The sequence below is a fragment of the Lepidochelys olivacea genome (assembly GCF_965140295.1).
Source record: "Lepidochelys olivacea isolate rLepOli2 genome assembly, chromosome: 12".
Taxonomy (NCBI): domain Eukaryota; kingdom Metazoa; phylum Chordata; order Testudines; family Cheloniidae; genus Lepidochelys; species Lepidochelys olivacea.
The window spans coordinates 5,632,994-5,652,105 of record NC_140422.1 but is presented as its reverse complement, the minus strand read 5'-3'; the positions used below and the strand labels follow the sequence as shown (position 1 = coordinate 5,652,105).

Sequence of the window (19,112 nt, the reverse complement as noted above, 5' to 3'; positions counted from 1 at the left end):
ATCAGAATGACCCTGCTGCTTGCGGGAGTTCAGAAGCGGAGCTGAATGCTGCTGTTCAGGCCACGGCAACCACACACTGGCATCTTGGTTTCGTTCTGTTGCTGGCACGTTGCATCAGAAAGTTAGTGGCAAAGAAAACAGGCTGATGGCACTCAAGGGAAGCCGTGTGGCAAGCCAGTGGGTTTTAGATGCACCAATCAGAGCAGCTGCTTACTCTAGGCTTTAAATCTATAGGCTAATGGCATTATTGAAGACAAGTACTTGTTTTCTCACTGTAAAGCTTTGTCCCTAAGTGCAGGAGTCTCTGGCCCACTCCCTGGGCAATAGGTAAGTTACAAGAAAAAGCCCCTAGTCCCAGAAGGGTGTGTTGGCTTAAGATACTGCGTCCCCCACCTTTAGAATCATTTAAAGGCTGTTGGCCCTTTTCCACCCCGTCCAGCTGCAGCTTGAATAGCTGTTGCATTGTTGAAGCTGATGAGACCAGTGATACCAGGCCGCTGTCCCTTAGGACTAGCGATGCATTTTAAAAAGCTGCACACTGGCACTGAAAGGGGAAGTGGCAGCTTGTAGGGAGTTGTGCGAACCTATCCGCACCGCTTCCCTGGGACTGCCACAACAACCAGAGAGGAAGCAAGCAGCAGGAGGTAGCTGAGTTTTCGAGCGTGGCTAAGGGATTTAGAAGCACAAATTCTGTTGACTTTCAAGGGGACTTATGTTCCTAAGTCACTCTTGAAAATCCCATCCTGTCTGGGTGTATAATGCAGCTGGGGCTTCAGCCAGGATGCCTCCTAAATGGTCTCCCAGCCAGCACCACTGCTGCTTGGAGAAAACGGACACGAGGTGAGATAAGGGGTGCGGAAGATAGGAATTAGAGCAGAGGAGCACGTGGGAGGGAACTGAGGATTGCCTTTTACTGTCACCAGCAGGGGGTCAGGTCCAGAGAGAAGAATCATGTGTTACTGCTTCCTAATAAATTGGGCCAGGCCCTGAGCTCCAGAAACACATTTGTTAGCACGGCAAAATGGCCCTTCCACAGCGCACACTCCAGCAATGTGGAATACAGTCAGCTGCCCACTCCCCCTTTAGAGATCATGACATGGGGGCAGCAGCTTAACAAGGAGGAGGCTCAGCAATGGAGATGATCCACCTCCAGGAGCAACTCTTGGTTTATGAGTCATAGAGGGGTGTACTAAAGAAGTGCCTCTGCCCCTCCCCACCAGAAGCCAAGTAGACCACGGTTCTCAACCAGGGGTCTGGGGCCCCCCAAGCAGGCTTCAGGGGGCCTCCAAGCAGGGGCAGCATTAGACTCGCTGGGACCCAGAGGAGAAAGCCGAAGCCCCACCGCATAGGGCTGAAGCCCAGGTCCCTGAGCCCCGGCACCCAGGGCTGAAACCCAGGTCCCTGAGCCCCGGCACCCAGGGCTGAAACCGAAGCCTTGTAGCTTCGTGGGGGGTCCCTGTGGCATAGGACCCCAGGCAATTGCCCTGCTTGCTACCCCCTAATGCTGACTCTGGCTTTTATATGCAGAAAACCAGTTATTATGGCACAGGTGGGCCATGGAGTTTTTATAGCATGAGAGGGTGCAGGGGAGGAAGGCTCAGAAAGAAACAGGTTGAGAATCTCTACAGTAGAGCATCAGGCAGTGGTTAGCAAAAGCCTTTAGATCCTGCTGCTGAGAAGTACTGAGCACCGACTGAGCACCCCCGACTGAGACCTTACGGGTAGCGGATACTCAGCACTTCTGATACTCTGGCCTTCACTCTTCTTCAGGGCGGGTGGGTCCGTTCAAGCCCCGTGATTCAGATATTAAGGGGGTGATGGATGAGGGGCTGCAGAAGCAGGCAGCGGTCCGTCTGCGTTCTCCCCAGGCCACAGCTTGTCTGCTATTTCCACAGCTCAAGGTGTGGTGATAGGGCAGGTGGGGCTGGGGAGGAAGGGTTCTTTGAACTGGACGCACATTGGGGTTCCCGAGGAGCCAGAGAAGGCCCAGGATGTGCAGGGATAGAACGCAGACTGTGGCTCACATGGGTTGCAGGCCAGTGCTGGCCACACGGGAATGGGATTTGACTAAACTGGCATACACGCAACGCATAATCCGCTCACGTCAGCTCAGTTTTCCAGTACATTGTGATCCTAAGAGGGGACACCCATAACCTGGCTTGATGCTTCTAGATAAGCAAACATGAGGTACTGCTGCTAAGCTTCTAGGCAATGGCAGTAAAGGGAACAGAGCAAGAGAGGAGGTGGGGCTTTTCTGTGAGAACCTGCTTTCCTAGCGACTGGGCGTCAAGATAAGGTCAGAGTTATCACCACACACAGCAGCACCCTGAATCGAGGTGAAATTAGTCTGTTTTTAGAGCCAGGGATTAGCCACAAAGTGGGTTGGACCATTTTCCCCTTATAATGAAATAGCTAGCAATTCTCTCTCTTTACAAGCAGTTATTTCCAGTTCACAAGTAGGGAAACTGAGGCAGAGAGCAATTGAGGTTGGGACTGTCCAAGGAGTTTGCGGGACTTGGGCACAAATGCTCACAGGTGCTTGGAAAATATCAGCCAAAAGAACTGGCTCTAGGTCACACAGCTGGTAAGGGTGAATGCCAGATGTGGTAGGCAGGGAGTCCTGGAGGTCAGGCCTGTGCTCTCCTAACAGTAAGCCAACAGGCACAGGGCTGACTTGCTAAAGGGACCAGCCTGATTGTACCACTGAGGCAAGGTTTTACCTGTAGCAGCTCTGGAGTCCTGAAGGGCCAGCGACCCTAATACCCTGGACAACTCAATGAAGCCTGCCATATGATCAGCAGGCCCCGTTCTCAGCTCTGTATGACTGAGCTGGACCCAGTAACCCTGGTTAGCTGAGACCATGGGAAGGCAGGGGTAGACTCCCAAAATTCCCAGGGGCTTCCCAGCTGGTGTGTTAGGGGACAAACATTTTGCCCAGGAGTGGAGGACTATTGGGATCAGTATGTATTAATACTCATGGAAGGTACCAGATTGACACCACTCTGGCGATTGATGGCAGAGCACGCATAGGAGCAGTGCAGACCTCCTAGTACAGCCCCACCTACCTGTCTCACCTCAGCGAGAGGTATCACTTCTAGGGCTGAGAGTGAACAGAGGGAGCTTCAAGGCCCTATTTAACCCTAGGACTCTCTGCTGAGCCTCAGGGCTCATTTGCAGTGGCCTTGAGCAACAGGAGCACCTGTTCCCTGGAAACTGGGCTGAAACGGAGTGTGTTTTGGCAGTACCAGATAGCTACCCTGGCAGAGCCCCCCCAGGAGACGCACCTTATACTGACAGCAGGAGTTTTTCTGCTAGCCTAGGCCAGTCTACACTAAAACATTAGGTCGATCCAGCTACGTCGCTTGAGCATATGAAAAAGTCACTCCTGTGTGATGTATTTGAACCAACCTAAGCCGAATGAAAGAACTAGCTCCCACTTTTCAGGGAGGTGGATTAAACGACAGCACGGGGAGAACCCCTCCCATTGCTGCAGCGAGCGGCTACGCTGAAGTGCTACAGCGGAGCGGCTGCAGTGGTTGAAGTGTAGATATAGCCAGAGTAACACCGCCCCCCTGAACAATATTAGCAGTACGGATAGGAGCCCTCTTCTGGTGGCACAGCTGGGTCTCCAGCGGGGCTTCTGCTGGCAGAGCTGCGGCAGCTCGGGAGACAGTTTCTCCACACCCCAAACGACACCGCTCTGCTACCAAACCTTTGTGGTGTAGACCTGGCCTGAGCTGAGGCTTTTCAAACTGGAATGCAGGCAGCTAGAAAGCCATACTGTGCAACACAAAAGCACGCACCCTTCCCCTGTGTAAAATCAGGTTTTATGGTTAAAAAACAAAGCCAGCTTTATTTTATTTATTTCACAAAACAGACCAACAGAAAAGTTTTTAAATTCTAATGAGAACAGTTTGCCCACTGAGATCTAACTACGCCTCTACAGAGGTTGCAAACCAGATACTGTGCTAACCCTTGAGGCCATCAAAGTGAAACTGACTAGAAACAAAAAAGTGAGACTGACCAGCTTGTTTCTCCTCCTCCAAGCCCAGAGAAATGCAAACAGTGAATAGTATAGTTAGTTTACTCTTGGCTATTCAGAAATTTTCAGTTTTAATAATTGTAGGTGTTTTATATAAGCCACGTGGGAGGGCTTTTTAAGTTATGATTTTTACCCTGACGGTGTCCCTTTAAACCTAAGGGTATCAGCCCTGTCCAGAAAAAACATCCATCCTGGAAGAACAGGATTTGAAATGACAAGAGCCTTTGAAAACTCTGAACCCTAGAATCAATAAATAATTGTTACAGAGTCATAGCACCTTAACTAAATAGCGATCAAGCCCCCAAATGCATGAAGGGGGAACATCGGTTTTGTAAACATTACACTGCTTTATTGGTGCCCAGTGGCATGTCAGGACAGATGTGCTTTGTTAGATTCTTCCCTGGCCCTGTTTCCACACAATTACAAAGAAGCAAAAAAGTGATTACTACAAAATAGCCAATGAGCAGAACCTTCCAGTAAAAATGTAATCCAGAGGCAGGTTAAGTAATCCCCTGGTTGACATAAGTGAGAAAAGACTGACTAGATGAGAGAGCGAGAGAGATGTGAGAGGCTAGCATTTAAAAACAAAAAACAAAAAAACCCACAAAACACAGATATGGCAGAAATTTTTCTATAGAAACTAACTTGATAGCCTAATACAAAGAAAGGAATGTAATTACCAGAGTTCTCCAAGAACCATGATTAAGGAATTGCACTCAAGTGTATTAGATATCATATAAGCTAAAGAAAGGAATGCTTTTTATTCCCTTACCTTTCCCTGCTACTCTTACCATGACAGAGACAATGGTCTCATCATGCAAGAATGGAGTTCACTCTCTCTCACCCCTCCCACAAGGGGTGATCATCAATACAAGTATGGTTTCTTTGGGAAAATTTCCTGTGGTTTTATCATCTGAAGCTAAAAACCTGGACATGAATTATTCCTAAGTTCATAAGGCAAGGTTACCAGTTCCCTTTATACGACAAACATCTCACCAGTAATTTCATTATTAGAACAGGCAGTTTAAGGTCCTTTAAATTGTTTGGGAGAGAGGATTCGTCAGACACAAAATTCAGCCCAAAGTACTATTGTCTCCTGGTTCCCAGCCGGTCTCCTACCCAAAGGGGGGCCACTGCCTATTATGCGCTGTGAATCCCAAAAACACACTTCTTTAGAGATTTCTACCCCAAAAAGGGGTAACAAGAATTCAGCCTGGAATTCCAGTGTGGGGCTCCAGAGGCATTCTGCACAAAGGCTTCTGTCATGACCTCATTCCAGGAGGGCATTACACTGCGCACGCCCATTGGGTTAGTGTCTGAATTCTCTGTAGTGATCTCTGCAGTTCCTAAGGCCTAGGAACCAGAAGCTAAAACAAAACCCTGACTTGATGGTGCATTAGACAATGAACATACAACACTGTAGGACTCTCCCAATGAAACAGACTAACAAAACTCCCCAGCAAGAGAGGAATATGTTCCCCTCCAACCAACTTTTGGAAACTTCAGAAGCCAAATCAAAATTTTTCCTTCAGTCCTGGGCTGCCCCAAAGGAAAAGCTACTTCTAAGGAGGGCAGCATAAACCAGTCCTGTAGAACGAGTCAGGCCATCAGATCCACAAAGATGGCATTGGCAGTGGTTTGTCCAAAGATGAAGGCTCCAAGCGTGACCATAAATGTCCCATAGCTGACCAGAGCCCACCAGCTGTGAATCGAGAAGACAGGTCAGTGTGCAATGTCAGGCAAGGGAACCCACCTTGATACAGTGTATGGCTAAATCCTGCCAATGGGAACCAACGTCTGAATCATCTTGTGAAAAGGGAGAGAAAAATGGAAGGCAAATTTGTTTTTTTACCTGGTTGACCTGGTTTCCTGGATTTCAGAAAGTTTGGCTTGAATCAGGCACAGTCCTAGCAGGGAGGGAATGCAAACAACATTGAACATCAGAATAATTATAGTGATCAGCAGTCAAAAGATTCCTGAGTAGAGAATTAAACCACCACACCCAGAAGGCAGAGGAGTCAGGAATTTGAGAGAGAGACAAGCTCTCTTTGTTTTTCCTTAACTTGTTGTAGTGAAATAGAGGGAAGATAAGACACCCATCACCATCACCCTCCCAGCCTGGGAGGAGCAGCCAGACTGTGAAGAGCTGTCCTATCAGTGCTGCTAATTAATTAAAAGGGATCGAGGAATTCCCTCTGCACCCCCCTTCAGCATGCAGCTTCTCCTGTCCGGGAGCATAGATGACCCAAGAAGAAAGAGTCCAGAATAAGAAAGAACTGGATTCCCTTGCATGGCAGGAGACAGCACAATCAATCTGTACCACCAGGCCATGCCCTTGGTCCCAATATGTTGCATTTTATTGCCTTCTCAAAGGGGACCGAGGAAGGGAAGAGTTCCACCCTCTCTAGAAATGCATGCTAAGTGTCCTGCTAACCAGGCTGGGGGGGGGATGAAGGACACTCAGTGCCCCCCCACACCTTTCTCACCCAGCAAGCATATTAAGTTCAGGACACAGACAGCCAAACTTGCTCCCACACCCTATTTAGATCCCACAATCACAACTCTGGCTCCACAGTGACTCAGCAGTGTGTGGTACATGGCTGACTTCACATGGGCACAGGACCAACCCTTTCCTCTATGCTACTTCTAATGATTTGGGGCCATATTTTTTGGGACGGGGAAGGGGGAAGCCAGTGCGAACGGCCTTTGGACCTCCTTTGCTGAGAATTCAGCCCTTGATGTCTCCCTGTCCTTGAGGGGGGATAATGTTTTGTTTTCACTCAGGATCACCAGACTTTGGTTTTACTGGTTTTATTGCCATATCCTTCCTGTGATCTTTTCCCAGAACCTCAGCTCAAAGGAGCTGTGCGGCACTCAACATACTGTAGTGGGGGGGGGGGGGGCACGTGACTCCTGGATTTGGGGAGGCTGGGCATGAACGCCTGAAGCTCCCTAGAAGGGCATCGGCACCCGGACTGTGGCCTTGCCCCCTGCTCTGCCCCCACTCGGCCCCCCTCCCCCCAAGCTGCCCACGCCTCTCCCGCACGGGGAGGAAGGCGTGAGCCACGGGGCAGGGGAGCTTCAGAGGAGAGGGCAGAGCGGGGGCAGGAAGAGGAGCAGCGAGGATGGGGCCTTGAGGGAAAGAGACGAGCTGGAGCAGGGCCTCAGGGCGGAGCAAAGGCAGAGCCATGGCCCGGGTGCCCTTTTGGTGGCGGGCCTCCAAAGGGAGGTGCACTGCATCCTGTTTGGGGAGGCTTAGCCTCCCCTTGCCTCTTATCCCCGCCCACTCCATGGAGATAGATGTGGAGCCAGACAGCCTGTACCGATCTCCTAGTGGGAACAGATATGTAGGAGACCGGGCCCCTGGCACAAACTTCCAGTATTCATGTGAAGTGTGACCCCAGGGCCTAATTCAGCAACCCAATGAAACCCAGTGCTCATTGTTTAACATGCTGGCTGCTTTGATTGGCTACCGTGTAATCCCAACGCACGGAAAGTTGGGGCCGTACCCGGGAAGACGAAGATGAAGCAGGCAGCCAGACCCCCGATGAGAGAGATGACTTTGCCGATATCTGGGATGAACAAGGCCAGGAGGAGAGTGAGGAGAAACCAGCAGACTGTCTGGAACACACGCCGGCGCCTCTCGCGCACCACATCTTCCTCCACCGTTTCCCCCTTGTAGCGTAGCCAGAGACCCTCTAGCACAGCCCTGCGCCGGAGGCAGAGAGACAGGAGAATCGGTGGGCTTCCTACTGGGATCCCAGACCTCATGTATCAGATCCCAGGTCTCGGGACTCCCCCACCACTGATTGGTTACCAGGGACATACGTTCAGAACAGCAGCATCTCTTGTAGCCTGGGCACAGCCTGGCCTGCCCCTTGAAGGCACCATGGCAACACAGGGAAGAACCAATCCCATTTAGTCTGGAGCGCCCCACAAGCCACCTCCAGGGGGTGCTGGAACAGGGGAGGCTAGGGGACCGTGCCCCCCCATTTTTTACCAATAGTAAGGATGAGCAACAGGGGGGCAGGGAGCAAGCAGGGGGCCACAGTTTGAGTGCCTATGCCCCACCCCACACTTTTAGGGCACTTCTGCCACTCCTGGCCACCTCCCGCACCTCTCACCTGCCGCAGAAGTGCAGGATGGGATAGGACGTCAGCACGCAGACGATGATGAAGGCCCGTGCAATGGCAACAGGGACGTCGTTGGAGGGGTAGGACAGCAGCACATCCTGGTCCACGCTTGCGCCAAATGTCAGGAACCCGCAGATCCCTGGAGGGGAACAGATAGCCAGGGGAGGATGCCAGCAGGGGCTAGGGGAAGGATGGGGCACAGGGATTTGGATGAAGGAGGTGGCCGGGTTTGTCCCTGGGGCCCATGCTCTAGCTGGATCCGGGGTCTGAGTGCTGAATGCACACAGCTGACAGCAGCTCTTCGGCCGCGGTGGCTGCGGGAGAGTTTACAGCTATTCCAGTCCTGGGGTCTCTCACGCAGTAATGTGCGCAGTTTCTCCAAGGGGACGCTCACAGCTTCCCCAACCAAAGTCTTTCAGGAGAATGTGCTGTGGCAGCAGTGGCTGGGCCCTGTGGGAAGGCCGGAGAACAAGGGCCTTGCTCCTACCTGTCCCTGCGTAGACAAAAAGAGCGATAACCATGGCTGCCGTCACCACTGCTCCCCATGGCTTCACCTCGGGCCGCTTCATACTGTTGAAGACGGGCACACTGCTCACATGGCACTGCCAGAGACAGAAAGAGAGCATGCAAGGGGCTGCTGGGCCCGGCGCTCTGTGCTCCATCGACACCAGCCTTATCACGGGAGAGGAAGGGGTCACAAAGGCAGGCAGCCCCTCCACACACTGGAACGTATTACCAGGGAAGGCGACCGAAGCAGGGACCGTAACCAAGTTAAGAGACAACTGGATTTGTTTCTGGACAAGGGGAGCCCACCTCCCAGCTGTTCCTTGGGTTCAGTCAAAATTTACCCGCCTCAGGTCTGTCCAGCACAAAGCCAGGCCGTGTGCTGGCAGGGAAACACTTGGCCATGAAACTGACGTGACGGGAAACGTCATGGATGGCAAAAGCGTCCCTCTCCCTACTCAGCCCGATGGATGCCAGTGCCCAGCCACAGGGGCAATGAAAACAGGCCAGGGGGCAGGGCAGGGGATTGATGGAGGAGGAAAGGGGAAGAGCTAATATAGAGGGCCTGGCTAAGCGCCAGAATAACAATCTGCAAACACTGGACGGGTGTGAACGCTCAGGAGTGTTATTCAGCCTGAGGCAGGGGCATAGTTTGGAGTACTGAAGTGAAATTAAAGGGACTCCCAGGATGAATTCCCAGAGAAAAACACTCTGAGCGCGAGATCTCTCTCTCTGGCTGGGGAAACTATCTCCCAAGGAAGTGGTGGAAATCCTGTTACTTGGGCCAGTTAGAACTAGACTGGACACAACACTTGACAAGGTCTTGCAGGGTACAAGCCAGCTCTGACCTTAAAAAAGGGTCTAAGTAGAACACAACTGGTCATCTCTGTCCTCAGCTTCAATAGTCATTTTAAGACACTGTTGTTTTGCTTGCGTCCTTCACTTTAGGGCTTTATCTCACATCAGTCTGAGGCCCCAACAGGGGCAGTAGGAGCCTTGGTATTAAATTAAAGGAGGTGTGGGGGGCGGGGGGACCTAAACTAATCCAAAAGAGGGGCAGCAAATTAGATGGACATTTCCTGCTCCTAACTTGTCTTAGATCTCCATCGTCCCAGGTCTTCCTGGGAGCAGCCGTACCTGGAATCCGAAGCAGATGGTGGGCATGGCATTGAACACGGCCATCCAGGAGGAGGGGCTGTGGAGAGGGAAATCACAACCAGTTCAGATCTAGCTGCTGGCGCAGATACTTGGGTTAAACAAACAGCACACGTACAGTCGCCCTCCAGAGGGCATTTGCAGGGTACACCAGAGTATGCTCATTTCACTGCAGTTCTGCACAGTGACTGGAGGCTTCCCTGCACATGCAGTGGTCGATATTGTCAAAGGGCACTAGTGATTTTTGAGGTGCCCCGCTGGACACCTTAAAGGGCCTGGATTTTCCCAAAGTGCTGAGCATCCACCCTCTCAAAAATCAGGTTCTTCTAAAAGTCACCGTAAGTGAGGCACCCCCGAAACGGAGGCACTTGGAAAGTCACCAGCCACTGCTGAAAATCTTGGCCTGTGTTTCCCTCTTCAGCCCTGTTTAGTTTGTTCTGAAAATTCTCTATAAGGTACTAAGCAAATTTAAGGGAGATTAGGTTATCAGGCTAGATCTAAAAATCTGTTTGACCACAGTATGGATGGTGGGCGCAATGCTGCATAAGAAAAATTATTTGACCAACATAAAAACGATAGTGAGGCCTTCTTTTGAGGCACACGTACAAAGGGGAATACTCAAGGGCAAGGTGGACAGAATTTAATCACCCAAGCTGCAATTGGCTAGGACACTTGCAAAGAGGGAATTTTTGAAACGGCAACAAGTGATCAAGGCCTCAGTTTTAGGTCTCATCCATAAGATGGCACAGTGCTCTAACACAATGCCAGGACGTTGACGCAAAAGAACAGAGTGCCATCTAGTGACCCATTAGCAGAGAAGAGGACCTAATTTGAAACACTACTGGAGACTGGTGAACCGAATCTCTTGCTCTCCCATGAATGGGCCATAAAATACACCACTTTGTATCTACAGATAAATTTAACAAAGGCCAACAGCCTTTGCTTCCCCGTACAGCACAATATAATTCATTTCATTTTAGCCAAATGGATTGTACTTCATGTGCCCATATATTTATACCTTTATACCAGTATATTTATCCGATGAAGTGAGCTGTAGTTCACAAAAGCTTATGCTCAAATAAATTTGTTAGTCTAAGGTGCCACAAGTCCTCCTTTTATATTTATACCTGTATCTGTAATTTTCACTCCATGCATCTGAAGAAGTGGGTTTTTTACCCATGAAAGCTTATGCCGAAATAAATCTGTCAGTCTTTAAGGTGCCACCAGACTCCTTGTTGTTTTTGTGGATGCAGATTAACACGGCTCCCCCTCTGATACTATACTTCCATTGTTTTCCTTTATTATTGATATTTGATGTTATTTGTTGTATAAGATTAATAACTATAGAAGAGACTTGTTGGGTATTTTGTCCATTGCCAAGATATTCAAACCTGACCTGCCTGGAAAACACCCTATATTTTTCCCTGTTCCGAGTGACCATTTTAAGGTTTCCTCTCTAACCATTAGGAAATCCCAGCTTCTCCGTAACATACAGCACCTCTGTCTCGCCCTGATGGCTCATAAGATACCAGACTTTAAAAAACAAAACCAAAAACCCACATTATTCTCATTAGCCTCTTGCCTTGAAAGCTGTCAGACCAAGAACCAGGGTATAACAGCTAAGAGCCCATCTTCCCAGTTCAAGTATTCATCGCCCAACTAGAATACAGACTGCTAAAGATTGTGCTGGATTTCAAGTGGGGGAATACAAGCAAGCCAGCAGCAATAACAGGGACAGATAGTTGGTGGCACCCAAGGCCAGTGCTTGTCTGATGTACCAGACGTTTCTTCAGACTGTCATTTAAGAACCAACAATGCGCTCTGTGCTGTACAAATCAGCGATGGACACAGTCCCTGCCTCAAGGATCGTACAATCTTCCAGGACAAAACTGCACTGGAAGACCCACAGGGAACTAATCAAGTGCTCTCTCCCATCCTGTATAACAGTGGGACAGAGAAGGCACCTGGCTGGCATGAGTCAGCGTTTACACACATTATGAAAGTGGATTTAATTTCCCCTTTGGGGATTGAAATAAGAAGCTTCAATTAAAATATATTAATTTACAAGTTTTAATTCAAAAATGTTCTTAACCATCTGGTTGCAAAGCAAACCCTCCAGAAGCAGCCCCAATGGTGGGCTGTCTGCCTGAGCCTGCAGCCAAACCAAAAGAGCAGCTCTTGGAGACATGTAGACGGAACTCATTCAGAGTGGGAATTTATGACTGTTTGCATTTCAGCATCATTAGCCCTTTCACTGCTGATCAGAAACAGAACAACTGCTCTGGGATAGGAAGGGTGGGGATTTCCCATATAGGGCCACCCCTTCATCTCCCTAATCTAACTTGTGACTTGGCACAGCCTGGTTTTGAAGCATGGGTGCCACTCTCACATACCGTGTGGGGATGTGCCCTGGGGTGATCTCCTTGTCAGGCCAGATGTATTTGATGACAACAACGGCGGTGACGTACCAGGTGCCAATCACGCTCAGGGAGCTGCAAGAAAGAAGAGACTGGACAGATGACAATGCTTCCCCTTGCCTCTGCTCACTCTTACTCCTTGTTCAGAGCCTCCCTGGGGAGAATCTGGTGAGCCTGGACAAAGACATCTTCCCTTTCCCCGGTACATTCCCACCAGTTCTCTCAGGGGACCCAGCTGTGATATCCCACTCCACCCCACCCAGTTCTCTCTCCATGAGCCTGGCTCCTTCCAATCTCCCACCACTGCTACCATCAATCCAGCTCCTCCAGTGGTAGCCTTAGGATAAGCCAGCCACCAATGGCCACTGATTTTCTAACCAGAACATCTCCTGTTGTCTAGCCCTGCTCCAAGCAATTAGAGGACCTGGTGGTTAAAGCAGCAGATGCTCGTATACACCAGTGCTCCCACTGCTAGCTCTGGGGACAGCGTGATATGCAAAGGAAAGTGTTAGCAGAGACATATGATACCTGCTTACCTATGGGACCGTCTTCACTGTCCCCAGGGAGAAACCAGACACCCAGGGAACCCACTCCCGCCACCCCAGTCTCCTATTACGGCTTGGTATGGAAGAGCTGGCGAAAGGGGCACTTGTACAATTACTTCTCTGGGGCAATATATCACAATGCTTTTCATACGAGGACCTGAAAGCACTTTACACCTCATGTTACAGGTGGGGAAACTGAGGCAAAAAGCAGTGATGGGACATGCCCACAGTCACAGTTTATTGGGACTAGAACCCTGGTCTCCTTGATCCCAGTCCAGTGCCCTACTCATTGGGCTCTGCAGCCATCTTAGAACACGATGGAACACTCTGATCAGGCCCAATTGCCTGCCTGTCCCTTTAGCATCCTCCCACCCACAGTTCTCGGTTCAGCTTTTCCCAGCCACCCACCTGGCGTATTTCTGGAAGCCAATCTCCTTTGGGATGGAGAGGGGCAGGATTAGGAAGAAGGCCGTGATGCTGATGGTGAACTTGCGGTCCGCGTACCAGTGGCTACCATCTGCCCCCTGGGGATCCTTCACCAGTGCAGCAATGACTGATAAGGAGACAAAGGTAGAACAGTGTGGTCAGGGCACAGCCAAGCCCAATGCCAACTTCTCGCTAGAGGGCAGATCTCAAACCTTGGCCAGGGAACATGGGGAGGAGGAAGAGGAATGGAAGCTGCTCTGAATCAGGGGCAGGGAGCTCAGGGGCTCCAGCCTGGCAGTTCAGCCCTGGGACGCTGCAGGGTCTGGTAAAAGGAACCCGACAGACTGCAGCTCTGTGTGGCAGTCATTCAGGGCATCCCCTCAACCTGGCTTCTCAGGGCTGCAGAGCCCAGCACAGGCTGCCAGGATGGGGCATGGAAACTGCCCATCACCTGCAGAGAAGCAGGCTCCCCTCTGCTCCACACCCTCCCCTCCCTCTCAGGGTGCGGGCCCAGGGCTGGGGCAGCCATGAGCACTCACTCTTGTCCTGCTGGTCCCCGATGATGATGAGGAAGGCGATGCAGGTGCCAAAGGTGTAGATGGCGATGGCGACCTCGCAGAGCACGCCAGGGACCTTGCCGCACACAGCCCACACCACTTCCTGGTACGTGCGCTCGTTGCTGGCCCGCGAGCAGTAAGCCAGGATCACCAGCCCTCCGATAATGAACACCAGCAGGGACTGTGGGCAGAGCAGGGTGGTCAGAGCTCTGGGGCCTCAAGCCAATGGCCCATCCCACCCAGACAGATACACTGAGCCAGGGGCCTACCACCTGGCTCTGGAGAAGTGAGTGGGATCATTTGCTAGGATGTCTCCTCCATGATCCTCTGTGGTCTCCTGCAGGGGACCTCACGCACCCATACCCCCTCCTCCACGCCTGTCTGGCTCACCATCTGCAGCGCGATCCCTGCAGCCACGCCACCCGCCATGCTGAAGGCTGCAGGGAAGTTGAGCAGCCCAGCCCCGAGGGCAGCGTTCACCACAATGAAAACGGCCCCGAGGGCGGAGGTGGTTCCCACTCCTGGTCTCTGCCCCTCGTCGCTCTTCGGCCCAGTCTCCACATTGGGGCTCTGCAGCAGCCTGGCCCGCTCCCCGGCATCTGCGCTCCAGTCCCAGTCTCCGTACTCGCTGTTGATCCCCACATTGTGCTGGGCCATTTCCCCGGCTGGCAGTGCGCTGACCGCTCTCTGTGTCTCCCTAGTGCCTCATCACCAGGCCATGACTGCAGGCAACGGAAACACCAGCCCACATCGACTCCATCCGGCCCCAGCCTCCCAAGGGTCACAAAGCGGGCAGACCCATTTTCCTGCTACAGGGACAGGTGGCCTTGTCCGGGGTCCCCAGGCACAGAGTTCAGGCTACTTTACTGCACCTAGAAGAGGAGCAGAAGCAGAGCATCACCATCAAGTGCATATGAAAATCACGCTAGACACAGCTGGCTTGCTGGACCAACACTCCTCTTGTGCTCTAACAGCTGCTGCAAAACTTAACCTCTCATTTAAACAGGACACTGCATCCTGGGTGGGAACCCAATCTGGGACCTCCGGTTCTTACAGCTGGAGCCTCTGCTGCCTGAGTGAGATGGCCCAGCTCTATCATCACCAGCGATAAGGATTTTTGCATGCCACCACCACCGGTCATCTTTGTCTCAGCTGACAGACCCAGGGGTTGGATGGACAGAAAGAAAGCTCCTCTCGGTCTCCGTACAATTGGCCCCTCTAGGGCAGAGGGGAGGCACAATGGTGAGCCGGTGCATGGAGGAAGCATTGTCTCTGCTGCACCGGTCATGTCGCTCGAGAGAGCTTCAAGCCACAAGGCTGTGACGCTGGTGCCTGGTCACTAAAATTCATTCAAACACACGCTCACACAGAGCCAACTTCCCTATTTCCAACCCACATTTCTGCTAACGCAGCAAAAGACCTTGTCCTCCTTTGGGAGGACGTTCAGGGCAAGGGTTGAACAGCTGCCAGTTGGAATGACAGAAGCACAGAACCAAGCGGAGGGAGCACCTCAGAACGCCCCACGTGTCTCCTCTGCTCATCAACCTCCCAGGGCTGCTGCGGTCTCCCCGCCCCACCAGAGTTACCTGCGGGGGGTGGCGGGGAGGTCTGTCCTTCTCCCGCTGAGCCTCTCCCACGGCACGTTCGGCTGCTCTCCCTGGCAGCCAGGCCCAGGCAGGGAGCAGGAGGAAGCCATTTTTCATGCTGGCAGAAGCGGACTCTGTGCACCTGGCCGGCCCGAGCCTGGCTGCTGGGTACAGGGACAGAGCGAGCTGGAGCTCCCCGTTGGCACATTTCCGGCTCACTCAGACCCTGGCCCCAGCAGCCAGGCCTGGGTGGGAAGCAGAAGGGGCGAGGCAGGCCGCCCCCCCACCCCACCAGGCTCTCTCAGGCAGCCGCCAGACTGCACAAAGCAGGGACCCAGAGTGGCCAGCATGAAAAGTGCCTAGGCCTGGCTGCCAGGGACAGGAGCCGAACCTGCCTTGTGGCAGGGAGCCCCTCTCTCCCGCACCCCTGGCAGGCCAAGCAGAAATCTGGAGGGGGACTTCACTTCACATTCCCCCCCCACCCCAATGCATCATCTATGGCTTTTCCACATATCACAAAAATACACCGCCAAGTCACTGCTAGGCTGAGGATCCCAACTTTTGTGTAAGATCCTCAGCTCTGAAGCTCAGAGATGCACTAGTCTATGAAATCCTCCCCTTACACTAAGAGCTATTGCCAGTGCTTAAAGGGGACATGCAGAAGGCAGTGGCAAGAGATGAGACTGTAAGCTCTTTGGGGCAGGGAGCATCTTTTTGTTCTGTGTTTGTACAGCACCCAGCATAGAAGGGGCCTGAGTTCACCTCTAGGGCTCCTAGGTGCTACAGTTCACAATAATAAACAGAGATTATGCCCTTGTTTGCTTCTGTGTGATGAAGAAAGGAGACCTCAAAGGCCTCTTTTGCCATTAGAAATGCAGATCTTGTTTTCCATTTCTCTTGGAAGATTCTATGAAGAACTTGTCCACTATAAGTACCAAGGAAGTAAAACTTGATTCATTGGAAGAGGAAGTGATTTTTATTTAGACTGTTTAAAATCTTTTGGGTTTCGCGAATACCACTAAGTCAAATGCCCAACACACAGTTGGGAGGAAAGACATCTTTCTTCAAGATGCAACTTCTCTAACCCCTGAATCATAGGTTGAGAAAGCTCCCACTCTCTTGCTGTAGGTCCTTCAAAGATCTCTCCAGCAAAAACAACAAGGAAAACAAAAATTAAAACTCCCCAAGGGTTAAAAAGCAGGAAAGAAAAAAAAATCAAGAGGGGAAAAGGCTCCCTTTTTACGAAAAGGGCACAAACCCAGGTTACTTTGAATCACAGAAGTATTACTCACATGTCTGCACTGATTGCTTTGTCTCCAAAGTTCTGTTTACAATTGAGCTACATTAATTACAAACTGGTCATATGCAGAGGAGCAGCTTGAATTAGGAGTTAGACCGCATTTTTCCTCCCTTACCCGGCAATGAGGGCCTTTATACTATCCTTCATCGGCCCCACTGTGCACGGTTACTGGATTAACCCTTATAGTATGAGGCAAGAGATACTTCCCTCCTTCCACCACAAAACAGTAATGACACCAATTGGTGCAATTCACAGCTCCACAGTATATTTATTCAGCTCATTTTAGTGCCGATCAGGAAGCAGGGAACATGCAGACAGGAATGAGGAGCAGACTGGAGTTTGCCCTATCAGGAGATCATCAACTAAGACCCAAGCATTAGTAAAATAAACTACCCTTGGGGAAGCAGTTAAGTACTGAGTCAGGTGCCTTGTTAGATCCACATAAGTGAGTTGGGAAGGGTTCTATGGAGAAAGAGGATCCTGGGTGTGGGATGAGCATTCTTGGGAGAGGAGCCTGAGGAGCAGATACACATGGGGGAAGGTATGAGTTGATCTTTATGACCTCCCCATTGTTTTCTTTGTTAAGAAGTGGATGTCTTCAAACACTACATACAGTGTGGAGCACTTTTGAGCAGCAGGTTGAGAACAGCATCTCCTCGCACAGCCCTGAGATTGACTTCAAACACCTCTGTGTAATTACAGAGCAAGTCACCCTTCCAGGGCGAAAGCCAGCTGAGGGCAGACATATCCAAATTAATAAAAAACTTCTAACCCACTATGTAGTTAACCAGTGGAACTCACATGTACAGGACAGCACTGAGATAGATATTTTTCTCTAAAGTTTATTAAACTAGATACATACCTGGACAAGAACCACACTTGTAGGGTAACCAGGAAGTAGTAATAAGGGTTATCAGTTAACATTTATGGGTATAAAATGGATTGCCATCTAGGGTCTGGATGAAGTTGCCCCCTAGGGCCTGGTTCCAGTTATTGGAATAGTCATGGTTGCAAGGTGCAGGAAAGAGGGTTTCCAGTGAGCTGAACTAGCAGAGCAGATTCCCTTGCCTTGCATACTGCAGTATCCATGCTGGCAGCAAATGTCATAATGTCAGGAAGAAATGATCTCCATTCCCAACTTACTTCACACTAAACCCTCAAATAGCATGGCACAGTCCATCAGGTGTAATAGAGGGGTTCAGCCCTTCCTATGAAAGCAGGTGGCATCTGTCTCTGCTTACAGCCAGGAGGATCACACTTCTGTGACTAGCAGTCTAGTTCAATGAATGATTCCTATGAATCCCTCTGGAAGAGCTACACTGCCCACAGAAACTTTTAACCCCTTGCTTCCACTGCAGAGCTTCCTTGTGGGCAGTTTAACCCTGAAATCTGCTGACAGCAGGGACACTATAACCAGGAGAAAGACTCTTTGCTCTATGTCCTACCCTCTGCCACTGCTGACCCTCAGTCACAGCACAGCCAGGCCACATGCAGCAGGAGAATTCCAGCCAGGCAAAAAACAACCCACCTTTCGCACACCAGCCTGAAAAAAGAGCAGACCCACTAGCATAGGAAATGGGGACAAAAGAATGGGGAAGGGCAAACACAGAGCCTGCACCAAGCACCTCAAAGGGAACAGTAATCCTCATTTTATGGTGTGCACCAAGAGGGTTAAGGTCCAATGTCTGCAGCAAGCAGCTCCCCCATAGGCCCTGCAGCAGCATCCTTGGCAGCAGACGTGTCACAAGGGTGCAGCCACAGACACGTGTAGGTGTATGGGTGGCGGTGGTGGGTTTCCAGGGCCCTATTTCAGCACCGAAAGGGAAACGAGGATCATATAGCTGCTACAGAGTCTGTTATGTAGTGGCCTCCTCCCGCTCTGGGATGACTCGAGGGCTCCTGTACCGATGCCTACAAGGGGATGGGATGGGATGGGAAGGGAAGGAGGGGTGGGCTAGGGATGCTGTTTTGATACCCACCTCTGCAATGGGGAGGGAAAGGAGGGCTCTATCATACCGGCACCAAACCCCTCTCTGCTGGCCATTGGGGGACTCCTGTGCTCATTGATCCCCCAGCCACAAAGCCCCCCGGGATCACACAGCCTCCACCCCTCACTCATACCTGCGGAACGAGAACAAAAAGCCTCCCACGGTCCCACGCCTGCCTCTAAGCGCCGGCTCCTTAAGCAGCTGATTACGCACCACGTGCAACCCAGCTGGCGTCACCCGGCGCGCAGCAGGCTGGGAACTGTAGTTCTCTGGCCTTCAGCTGCCTGCCTGGTCCCTCTATGAGTAATTTCCTGTTTCTTCACTCAGCAAGATTTGCGTTTTCCTTCTCCATTTCAAGGCCGTGAGGGTTCCCACCAGATCAGCACAATTGTACAAAGTTTTCCACCTTACCAATCGCGCTTCCTCCAGCCAGGGCAATAAAAAGGCACCCCAGCAAAA

General features: G+C 51.2%; 1 protein-coding gene across 1 annotated transcript; it reads right to left on the bottom strand.

The window, feature by feature from the left end:
* Positions 1 to 3,811: 3,811 nt before the first annotated feature.
* Positions 3,812 to 18,904, bottom strand: SLC38A7 (solute carrier family 38 member 7). Its single transcript, XM_084644816.1, has 11 exons — positions 18,787 to 18,904; positions 14,170 to 14,651; positions 13,762 to 13,960; positions 13,205 to 13,349; positions 12,228 to 12,326; positions 9,817 to 9,874; positions 8,663 to 8,777; positions 8,167 to 8,314; positions 7,552 to 7,751; positions 5,895 to 5,949; positions 3,812 to 5,744 (listed from the first exon to the last, which is right to left on the bottom strand). The coding sequence occupies exons 2-11, from the start codon at positions 14,434 to 14,436 to the stop codon at positions 5,642 to 5,644; spliced, it is 1,389 nt and encodes a 462-aa protein (XP_084500942.1). The 5' UTR covers positions 14,437 to 14,651; positions 18,787 to 18,904; the 3' UTR covers positions 3,812 to 5,641.
* Between the last annotated feature and the right edge of the window lie 208 nt (positions 18,905 to 19,112).